Source organism: Eurytemora carolleeae, unplaced genomic scaffold, assembly GCF_000591075.1.
Source record: "Eurytemora carolleeae unplaced genomic scaffold, Eaff_2.0 scaffold1088, whole genome shotgun sequence".
Lineage (NCBI taxonomy): Eukaryota > Metazoa > Arthropoda > Copepoda > Calanoida > Temoridae > Eurytemora > Eurytemora carolleeae.
This window is the reverse complement of record NW_019397117.1, coordinates 173,304-185,183: the sequence shown is the minus strand read 5'-3', so window position 1 is coordinate 185,183 and position 11,880 is coordinate 173,304. Positions and strand designations below refer to the sequence as shown.

The 11,880-nt window shown below is 34.8% G+C and overlaps 1 protein-coding gene across 3 annotated transcripts in view; it reads left to right on the top strand.

The window, feature by feature from the left end:
- The first annotated feature begins 100 nt into the window (after positions 1-100).
- LOC111712043 (N-acetylgalactosaminyltransferase 6) overlaps positions 101-11,880 on the top strand; it is a 16,530-nt gene continuing 4,750 nt past the window's right edge. The window contains exons 1-15 of one of the 3 annotated variants that reach the window (XM_023486549.1): positions 103-199; positions 979-1,138; positions 1,561-1,648; positions 1,978-2,027; positions 3,241-3,307; positions 3,828-3,931; positions 4,419-4,532; positions 4,735-4,793; positions 4,905-4,993; positions 5,762-5,879; positions 6,469-6,544; positions 7,313-7,366; positions 7,477-7,566; positions 7,693-7,768; positions 11,034-11,095. In XM_023486549.1, coding sequence (XP_023342317.1) covers positions 1,017-1,138; positions 1,561-1,648; positions 1,978-2,027; positions 3,241-3,307; positions 3,828-3,931; positions 4,419-4,532; positions 4,735-4,793; positions 4,905-4,993; positions 5,762-5,879; positions 6,469-6,544; positions 7,313-7,366; positions 7,477-7,566; positions 7,693-7,768; positions 11,034-11,095 — 1,169 coding nt within the window. In that variant the 5' untranslated portion in view covers positions 103-199; positions 979-1,016. Of the gene's footprint in view, positions 200-582; positions 677-978; positions 1,139-1,560; positions 1,649-1,977; positions 2,028-3,240; positions 3,308-3,827; positions 3,932-4,418; positions 4,533-4,734; positions 4,794-4,904; positions 4,994-5,761; positions 5,880-6,468; positions 6,545-7,312; positions 7,367-7,476; positions 7,567-7,692; positions 7,769-11,033; positions 11,096-11,880 lie in introns of those variants that run through there. The other 2 variants (XM_023486550.1, XM_023486552.1) reach the window with 2 other exon arrangements.

The following is an 11,880-nucleotide window of genomic DNA, read 5'->3' as shown; positions in this document are numbered from 1 at the left end:
GTACATCAGACAAATATTTCATATACAAATGGAGTACCCGTCTGATTGATTGATTGATCAACGTATATGCTCTATAAACTTGTCATAAGACAGTTTCTTAGCTATATAAGGGAGGACCGGATGGGACTAATGCCCTGTTACTTGTACTTAGCTCTATGGAGCCTTCAATGAGTACTAATTTTTTGCAATTTTCGGCAAGGTAAGGACAAGTTAAGGAGCATATACTGCTAACTATTGTGCATGCATGGACATCGTCCTCCTACACCACCCAGCAGCTTGGGCCCACTGTGTAGAATCGATGGCACAACCTTTTGACTGGTGGGAATTTTTGCCACAAATTTTACACTAAACACCGTTTTCGTGAAGTGTACACAACGTACACCGCTCCACTGTATTTACTTGTGGCTAATCTCCGGGTTATGACTCACTAGGTTCTGCATCTCGCCGCAAGTAGCGCTGCGTAACGAAATCTTGTGGCAGCCGGATCGGGGACCCGACCCAACCACCTCAAGATTTGAAACCGAGAGCGCTACCAATTAGCCACAGAAGCTAGCTAGTACCCGTCTGGAAAGCATGTATAATCATATGGTAGGGCGAACCGCGTCAGTTACATCTCCCTTCTATTCCTTACTCTCTGAGTGAGTTGAATTGACTTAAGAAAGATACCAGTAATAAGGTACATAGAAATAAACGAGGTAATTTCCTCGAAAACGATTTTTTGACCCCCCCCCCCCCTCCTTTCAATTTTGTACAATTTGTAAGATTGCCCTATAAGCCTGTCTTAGCCGCGGCGCTCGGCCACCTAGCCTGTGCTAGCCGCAGCGCTCGGCCCCATAAGAAAAAAGTGGCCATGTACAAATTTGATAGGAGGGGGGAGGGGGTCCAAAAATCGTTCTCTAGGACAGATCCCATTTGAATCACTAGAAAAGTGATGGGTCGATTACAAATCGTCATTGATAAAATTAATTCTGTTTTCAGATGCATTAGTTCACCAACTACCTCGACAGAGTTGAAAAATGGAAATCCCCCGGAGAAAATTAAAAAGTTTAGTACAATATTTGACAATCTTCGGTCTACTCTCTCTTCTAATTTACACAGTCAGCAGGTTTAGCAATGTACAGGAACGGAATGAAACTAGGTAGGTAACTTGATTTATGGTTTCGTCATAGCATCAAGGAGCATGAAGTAGAAGGGAGATAATACTGACGCGGCCCACCCTACCAGTATACAATAACCTATTCAGAATATTTCTAATTCAAATGGAGTACCCGTCTGCAAAGTGCATAATCTTATGGTAGGGCGGGCCACGTCAGTTGTATCTCCCTTCTATTTCATACTCCTTCCCTAGCATACACTTTTTAGCCCCTCCCCCCCTCCTGTCTGATTTTCATGACGCCGACCTTGACTATCGTACAATAATAAATTACCCACATTTTGTATATAAACGTTTTCTCAAACATTTGAATTATTTATTCATTACCGTTTAAATGCCAACCATCGTCTCCTGGCCACTGAGCCTATTTACCGCACTTAAATTAAACATAACCTACTCAATTTTAGACCTGAGAAAGAGCTTCTGGATAAAGGTTTGGGGATTATGTCTGAAAATCAGAAAGATGAAAGAGATATTCCCAAGAAGGCACTTGAGGTAATGTATTGTTTAATAAGAATCAACTTTTTGCCATCTCTATTCTCTATGCTTTCTTCAAATTGAATCATAGATTTTTCTGTGTTTTTCGAGGTACTTTAAATTGTAAAAACAAAGTTTTAATATCTTGACATTTTCCATCCAAAATAGTGTTATGACTGCATCAGTATGATTTTTTTCTTCTCGTCGTCTAAACTAATCAACATACAACATTTCCGTTGTAAAAATCTATTATGTCTACGGTTGCAACCGTTTAGAAATTAGATATGCCAGATCTTAAGCTCCTGATTAAATACAAGTCAGTAATACCTTTTATCGTTTTCCCGCAGGTTGTTGGAATAGAAAATATACAAGAAGACGAGAAGCTGGATCCAAACAGGAACAAATTGATTAAAAATATCCTTCACGAGTAAAAAAAAAAGATTTAATCCGATTCCAATATTGGCTTATCAAGTTAGATGCAATCATGTCAGATTGTCATGGAAAACGAAACAGTATGACCAGTGACCACCACGGGATATCGAAGAGGAATTAAATCAATCTGCGTAAGGTTGCAATCAATGCTTCACAAGTCGGAAATTCTGACTTCATAGATCGTAACTTTTTTGTTGTTAATTTCGGGATCTCCAGCTTTTGTAGATCTACGAATTCATCAATTTCTCTTCGAGATCCCAGGGTAATCGTACCCTGCAGAAATACCTAAAATAAATAAATCAAGCATTGATCCTCAAATTTAAATTGCCCACAATGAAAACCGAGATCCACGCATTTGGGTTGGCATACAAAAAAAACACCCAATAAAACCCACATTAAAAAAACCTATCTAAAAGTGTTTTTTTTTTTTATTATTTTTATTATTTATTTTTTGTGTGGTGACTAAAACCTATGATCTTTAATAAAAATATTGTTTGAATAATATTCCGAAAAAAAAATATTGAATGAATTTAACTATTCATCCTTGTCACTCAGCAGAGTCGAGGTCTCTTCTCCAGGTCATAATGAAGTATGTTGTATTGAAGATGTTTCCTCTGTTTACAGTTGCTAGTATATTAGCTTTCTACCACCAAGACGGTTTCTGGTTAAAAGAGTGTTCGCGAGAAATGAAAGAGGGTATAGACTTACGTCGAAAAATAATCTAGTTTTTTTTAAATAATATTTCGCTGGCGCTGGATTTTCGAACATTCCTGGAAAATATGAAAATGTCGTCTTCATTATCAAAAATCCTCGAAACGGGAATAAATGTTTTCACAAGAAACTATCAGATCATAAAAAAAAAAAATATTATGAAATATCAACTATATAAGAATGTGTCGAAAAATAATCAATGACTATTGATTGTAATATCTGAATGGTTTGTTTGGCATTGAATTGATATTTTTACAATCCGAGTAGAATGTTGCAACTTTCTAATGAAAAATTGAAAAACAAACAAAAAAACACAATAAACCCCAATAGAACGTACTGGGCTGGGCTTTTAAAAAAACCAGGGGTTTTTACAACCCTGAATTGTAAGATTAAAGATGTTAGAACAAAAAAGTTATTTTTAATGGTCAGATTTATCTGGAATTCACGTTTTAATCTCTATTGGTAAGATTGATTGATTGGCATGATTGGGACCAAATAGCAGAGGAGAAGCAAAGAGTTGGACCAGGAGAACAGGTATCTAACCTACTTCCTCTTGCACCCATTAACTTAACCTTCTAGGGGGGATTTGATTTGAAAAAATGTGCCTTTTTGTGAAGTTTGATTAGATTAGTTTTATCGTTTTTTAGTCTCGTGGGGAATTAAATCAACAATTTTCTGGTAAAAGTTATTAAATTTTAGGAGCATTGAAAAAAAACTAAATGGTTTAAAGAAGAAAGATCTATTTTTTATGCCTCTTGAAGCAGGCTTAAAAAATATAACCGTGGTTTTATCATTAAAAATTCTTCTAAATCATGTATCTACATCTTTTTAATAAAAAATATTGAGTGTCAAGGAAGAGGGGGGGGGGTTAACAAAATAACAACTGGAGATATATTAGAAAATAAGCTGTTTTTTCCCTAAAATTTTTTCAAAATATTCATACTCTACACAACTCAGAAAGATTCTTATTTAATATTATCCTGAGTAAATAATCACGTTTTTAATTTTTTTTTCAGGATAATTTTATAGTAATTAATAATATAATATCTTAAAGGGGAAGGCTGTTGTGATATCTCCTGAAGAGCAAAGTCTGCATTCAGATCTTTTCACTTCAAATGGATTCAGTGGGTATGCCAGTGATAAAATATCCGTTAACAGGTATTATAGTTGTTTCCACTAACTGTACATTTGTCTAACTACCTTAAGAGAGTGTAAGCGTAATTTCAAATCTGGCAATTTGTCTAGTCCACAGCGGTTCCCTTGAAACCTTCATTGGATCAAAATTGTGTGAGATATTGTCGTTTTTCTAGTTTTAACATTGTTAATTCTGAAGCATATTCCTATAGTAGAAATGCGCAAATCACTTTTGTTAAGAAACCACAATTGAAAATAATCATTTTTAAAAATTATTAACATTATGATCTAATTCATACTTGATCAGAAAAAGTTTTTAGGGGTACCTTTGTGAATCGAGGCAGTATTTGCATGAAGGATCACTTAAAATTATGCTTACAGTTTTTTTAAACTCTTTATTTTGGTTTCTTAATCCAAAGTAAATATAAATCTTCAGGTCTTTTTTATAAAAGTTCTCGAACTCATTACTTAAACTTATTAATAAGCTTTTCATCTATTTTTGATTGTTTAGATCTATTCCTGACATACGTCATGCTGGATGCCGGACTAAGCAGTATAAAGCAAATCTGCCAACTGTTTCTGTTGTTATTCCTTTTTTTAACGAGCACTGGACTACACTACTCAGGAATGATAATGATCAAAATGGCATTTTGTACTGGATTTTACATTTTCAACTTTAAATTAATCAATTAAATATTAAATTCAACGCTTAAACGTTTTCGGAACACGAGATAGGTATTTTATTCTCGTTTTTATTCACTTCAGACATAAAAAATTAAGTAAATCAAGTCACAAAACTCATTACTTCTATTATCATTGCAATCCAGGACTTTTTTTTCTGTTATTAACAGATCACCCGAGCACCTTTTGAAAGAGATCATTCTTGGTAAGACTTAAGTATTATTATATCTTGTTTATTTAAAAGAAATAATTACTAAACTAAAATAAAAAATAAATCAGTGTCGTATTGTTTGTTCTTATTCTGCAACATTTTTAGTTGACGATGCAAGTACCAAGTCCAACCTTGGGTCCCAACTTGATGAATTTATTGGAAAAATACCGAAAATGAGGATCGTCAGGATTAAGGTGAGATGAAATAGATTTATAATATTTCTTGTTTGTAAGCTCTTTTATTATTTCTTTAGACAACTATCTACTTTTATCCGTCCTATTTATTTTTATTATTTTTTCATTTTTGGTATTTTTAATTATGATTTCTAAGCAGTCAATGCAAGGGGGCGTATTGGTGACCCACCATTTGTAAGGTGGCATGTTCGATTCACAACGATATCCTGTTAAGCTTTGTCTGATTAAGGATAACGGATTTCAATTATCAGAGAATGGTTTGAAGGGTACTGTAGTGAATCTAAAATGCTATTCATAATTGGAAGGTTACTAGAAATTAGGTCCACAGCTCCATTTAAAATTTATTTTATGGTTTGATTTTAGTTCTGGTTTTCATGAGTTTATTGTTTAGGAAAGATCTAGTTTGATAATAGCTCCCTGGCGGGAGCCAATGTGTCAAGTGGGGAGGTTATTATATTCCTGGTTCTCATGAGCTTATTGTTTAGGAAAGATCTGGTCTGATAACAGCTCGTCTGGCGGGAGCCAATGTGTCAATTGGGGAGGTTATTATATTCCTGGTTCTCATGAGCTTATTGTTTAGGAAAGATCTGGTCTGATAATAGCTCCCTGGCGGGAGCCAATGTGTCAAGTGGGGAGGTTATTATATTCCTGGTTCTCATGAGTTAATTGTTTAGGAAAGATCTAGTCTGATAAGAGCTCCCTGGCGGCAGCCAATGTGTCAAGTGGGGAGGTTATTATATTCCTGGTTCTCATGAGCTTATTGTTTAGGAAAGATCTGGTCTGATAACAGCTCGACTGGCGGGGGCCAAGGTGTCAAGTGGGGAGGTTATTATCTTCCTAGATTCTCATACAGAGGCGAACGTAAACTGGTTGCCACCCCTACTAGGTACTACATCAACCTCACGGGTTCGCATAAAACTTAACTCTGTCAATGTGTCCTGAATGATCTTTAAAACGATAATTAGAAATTTAGAATTAATTGAATTAAATTCACACAACTACCATTCTGGGGGGTTCCACTTAGGGTTCCCTTTTAGTTTTATTAGTTTTATATTTGATTTGCGAAATAATCACGGTTCTTTAGATATTCAACTTGTTTTCAAGGCTTTTTTGAATTTGTTAATTGCAGAACACAGGTGGATTTCCAGCTGTTTTATCAGAAACCTCTATTGTTCAGATTTTTCTAATATCTCAGGGTTTTTTTCATGCTTTTAAAAACAATTATGACGGGTACAGAAATGCAGTCTTTTATCCAGATAAATAAATGATGACCTGACCCGCCACTTCATTCTTCCATGATGCAGGACCTTGGCGGAGAATTTATCAACGTAACGTATCAACGTATCAACGTATCAACGTATCAATAGTGCGTCTTCAATTTGCGTTCGCATTAATAATAAGTTTCCTCTTTTTTACCAGAGAATATTGACAAATATAGCCAGCTAATATCAATGATAATTTAGCTTTATTTTTAGATCCAATCGCTACGGATTATAGAACAGCTGTTTGTCCCTTCATAGATGTTGTGGATTATAATAACTTCGAATACAGGCATTCATCATTTGTAAAATAGGACTTTATTTTATTCAACAAAACCTCATTTTTCTCTCTGAACTTGAGTGAACATCTTCAATTTTTTAAAGATATATTTGAAATAATAAAAAGTTTTTGTATGGTTGGTATACAATGGGACTGATATAATTTCAAATAACCCTCCATTTTAAAAAGAGTGGAATGTCCGATTTACAACGGTATTCTTTAACCCTCTAACTGAGTAACAATGAGAAAGCTAAAGTGATTTTTCTATATTATAAATGGCTTAAATCTGAAAATTCCCCTCCATTCTCTTTTGAGTATGAATCCACTGGTCACTTTTTAGATAAATCAAAGGTGAAATTGATAAACTGTTCACCTTTTCATTAAGGATTTCTTCTTTATTCCTGATAGGATAAAAGGATAAAGGGCACTTTTGTGAATCGGACATCTCAGTCTACAAATGGAAACTCACTTGAAATTGATAAAACTGGCCTGTATACTGTTAATTGATCTCTTGTGTGCTTTAGCCCCATTCTTAGCTTGCAATATAAAACATTTATTGATTTTCACAGGGTAAATAAAAAACCCCAGACAACCATTCTTATCTGGAAGTAGAGATTAGTAATACTTTGTCTGCTTGTAAATTATGTAAAACAATCACAATTACAAATCACATTGTTATTACGATACACAGATATACAGAGTAACAGAAATTATGTCTACTGTTCCTTTAAGTAAACAAATTTTGTTTATTTTCTTATTTAAAATGATGCTTGACTTCAGAGCTCAAGATGAAGGTGCACGAGGAGCTTTTGATTGGCAACTTTACTATAAAAGGGAAAATTCAGACCAACCTGTTTAATTTTTAAAATTGAACATGGATCAAGTTCAATGTTTAGTTGATTTATAATTTATATGAATACCAATGTTGGTTTAATTAACTATAGATTACCATTACTACCTGAGGATAAAAAGCATCCAACAGAACCATTTAAATCTCCAGTTATGGCCGGAGGACTCTTTGCAATGAGCTCAAAGTAAGAAACGTTTAATTTTACCTAATAAAACTTATAATCATGTAGGGTAAATGTTTTTATAGATTCTTTATTCCTAAAACCCGCTTAATAATGATATTCTTTTCAAATTAGAACATTTATTTTTAGATTTTTCTGGGAGTTGGGAGGATATGATCCTGGTTTGGAAATCTGGGGAGGAGAACAGTATGAACTCAGCTTTAAGGTATGAAGTAGTAAGACCAAATTCGCCGGAATAATTGCCAGTTCCATAGGGGAGTTGTCAAGTTCATATTTGTAAACATAAATCTGGTTCTACCCGATCGCCAATTAATTGGGGAAACAGGTTGAAGAGGAGTTAATCTGCTGCAAACCAAAATGACTTGGAACTGTTTGGAATGTAAAGAACCCATCAATACCAAGAAGGAAACATCTGTTGGGTGTGGTTTATGTGGGAAATGGGCCCACCAAGTATGCAGCAAGCTAAAGGATGCTGAAGTGACTGCTTTAAACAAGAAGGTTGGACTTCGCTGGTTCTGCACACACTGTGAAGAGCTAGAGAGTACCATTCACAAGAAGCTTAATGAAGTTTATGTTATTGTAGCCGATAACAAGAAGAGAATTGGAGAGGTTGACGAGAAGGTGGTTAAAGTAAATGAGAAAGTTAATGCTGTGGATAGAAAAGCAGAGGCTGCATTAGATAAGGTGGATAAAGTAGCAGACAGAGCTACAACAATGGTTGACATTGTCGACAAGATGGATGACAAAGTTACTAAAGTGGATGAAAAGGTTGACAGATTTGAAGCAATGGTCAAGAAGCTTGAGGAGAAAGTGGAAAACAACAAGAAGGAGGACATCATAGCAGAAAGCAGAGCATCAGTCTTCCTTGAGATAAGGGAGAGAGAAAACAGAAAGGAAAACATTGTTCTCCATGGAATTAAAGAACCAGGAGCAACTGTAACCAGAGGTGGAGATAGAAAAAACTTTGATATTGGAAGCGCTCTTGAAATATTTGAGTACATTGGCTGCAAACTGAAACCTGATGATGTTCGTTTCTGTTTCAGAGCAGGAGAAAAGAGCAAATCTGCTGATGATAATCCCAGACCCCTAATAATCGGACTGCTGGATATTAAACACAGAGAGAATATTCTTGCCAATTCTAGGAAATTAGGAGAGAAGGATTCAAGGTTCTACAAGGTGAGCATTATACCTGATCTCACCCCAATCCAGAGAAAAGAGGAGAGTGACTTGAGAGCAGAGGCTGAAAAGAAAAACTCTCTGATGACAGCTGAAGAGGCATCAAACTACGAGTGGGTACTGGTAGGACAGAGAGGAAAGAGAAAAATTATCAAGAGACAAAAAATGTTCCAGGGACACAACCATGTTCAGACAGCCAGTCAGCAAGGAGAGACAAGGAAACGAGGGCGCCCAGCGGAATCGGAGACTGTCAGTCCCCCATCAACCCGTCCTCACCAGAAGCAAAGATACTAAAGATAATATACCTAAATGCCCGTAGTTTAATTAGTAAACTGGATCACTTAGATGTTTTAATAAATGACGAAAACCCTGATATTATTTTACTCACTGAGACGTGGTGCAATCCAGAAATATCTGATGCTATGCTGTACAAAGAAAACTACTTTATCGAACCTAGTCTACGTATTGACAGAGCTGACACAGCCCATGGGATAGGTGGAGGTCTACTGGTATATGTAAAAAATGGTATGATTATTACATCTGAGCAGGATTTTTCTAAGTTTAACCAATACTGTAAGTTTAGTGTAACTGAAAACACTAGCAACCAGAACCCACTAAATATTTTGCTGATATACAGATCCCCAAACTCATCTGAAGAAAATAATAACCAACTTTGTAACATAATCCAAGAGGTTCCGGAAAATACTATCATAATTGGAGATTTTAACTATCCAAAAATTAACTGGCAAGGAGTCTCCAATGATAGAAAGAGTGAAAATTTTGTTGAATGTGTCCATGCAAAGAATCTTGAACAGATGGTGGAATTCCCTACACATATCAGAGGTAATCTTCTAGATTTAGTCTTAACAAATGCTCCTGAAAATATACTGTCCGTGGAAGGATTAGGGAACCTGGGTAATAGTGATCATACTATTATATGTGTTGAAGTTGATTTTTGTCCAAAATTCATGGAATCAAACGAACTGGTGCTTGACTGGTATAATGGTGACACTGAAGGCTTGAAGGAATTCTACTGTAATATCAACTGGAAGGAAATACTTGAAGAAAATAATGCTGAGGAAGCTTGGGAGGTCCTAAAGACAAAAATTGATGTGGGAATTGAGAAATTTATACCCAAAAAGCAAAGAGCAAGCAGAAATAAACCCCAATGGATGACAAAGAATGTTGTAAAATTGTGCAGAAAAAAGAGAAGATTTTATAACCGTTATCAAAATACTCGTACACAGGATGACTTAGAACAGTTTAAGAATATTGAAAAAGAATGCAAGAAAGCCGTTCGTTCTGCCAAGCGTAAGTTTTGAGCAAAAAATTGCTGAGAGTGGGAACAAAAGACCCTTTTATGCATACCTGAAAAATAAAACAAAAACAAGATCAAATGTGGGTCCACTCAAACTAAACAATGTCCTAACAAGTGATGATGAACAAGTTGCCAAAATACTTAATGAGTATTTCTGCAGTGTTTTCACAAAAGAAGATGAAACTCATATACCAAACTGCAATATTACCCCACCAATTTCAACAATAGAAGATATAGTTATCACTGAGGACATGGTAAAAGATAAAATCAAAAAACTTAAACCTCATAGTGCCAAAGGTCCTGATAGCATCACACCTAGACTATTAATAGACAACATGGACTCACTTGCCATCCCCCTTTGCATCATTTTTCAATCAGGGTTATTGAACCCTGGAATAGATTACCAACTGAACTGAAAGAGAGCAAGACTATAAAATCATTCAAGGATGGATTGGACACTATCATGTAAACCAAAGATGCCATATAGGACCACACTGTAGCTCCTGTTATAATCCTACCTGGATTTCTAGGAGTCAACATAGAATTGTTGTTAAATTGACTGTGACCGTGTTAAGTGAATGATCATGCAAAGAGGGCAATGTCAGATTCACATCTGTTCCCTTTAAACCTTTGTTTGACTGAGCATAGAAGACAAAGATCTTAGTGTTTATCCTTGAAATGTTTTTTTTTAAAGCAGGAAAATTTGAGTTAACGCTAGCGTACTTTGTAAACTCAATGTGACTGACGTGACATTTTTCCCAGGAATATCCAAAATATTCTATATACGACGCGTTTTTCAAAAATTAGTATTCTGTCAACTTGGATCGGTCATAGGTTTAAAGGGTACCATTGTAAATTGGGGATACCCTTCTTTACATGGAAGGTCACTTTAAATTAAGCTAACAGGCCCTTTAATTGTTTTTTTAAATACTATCATTTCCCTCTTCACCCCTTGGATCAGATAAGTTTTGTCTAGTTATGGCAATGCGGAGGAACTATGGTGGATGCTCCTTGTTCTAGAGTTGGTCATATTTACAGGTATTTTTTAATCTCCATATTTCTGACACCTTTAAAAATCGAAAACAGTCCTTTTCTTCGAGTTTTTTTTTTTAATTACTAAATAATGACGACAAGAACTGTAATAAAAATTCTATAGTAAATTAATTAGTTCTTTAGGAACAGGTTGAGAAAATAAAAATTAATCTTATCATCGAAAATAAGTAATCTTGTTTAATTATTATTTTCTATTTTCTCATCATTCTGGTTTCTCATTATTCACAAAGATTTTTTCAAATTTTTTTTGGAATTATTATTGAAAAGACGACATTTGAAGAATTTGAAGAAATCAGCGAATAAATTCAAAGATAATAAGAAATTCAATATAATAATGAAAATGAAACAATTGATTCTAGCATTGATTTATTGACAAATTTCTTTTGAGAAATATGTTCCTAACCATCCAATTAGATTACTGTATAATTTTTGCTTTATTTTTTATCGTCGTTATTTAATTATCTTCAGGGTGGCCAAAATGTACGGATTGTACGGATTGTACGGATTGATTTTTTTAACCCTAAAATTGTACGGATTGTACGGATTTGTTTTCAAATTGTACGGATTGTACGGATTTTTATCCAGGAAAATACACCGTTTTTTTTTAAATTTTCACTCATTTCAGTAAATTTTTCATGAAAATAAAAAAAAGAATCTCGTCAAAATGAAGTTAGTTTCACTTATTTTCTGCATTCTAAATAATATTAGATTGATTAATGTTTCAATTGACAATCAAAATTCATTCATAATTTTCGAGATATGTCCAAGAA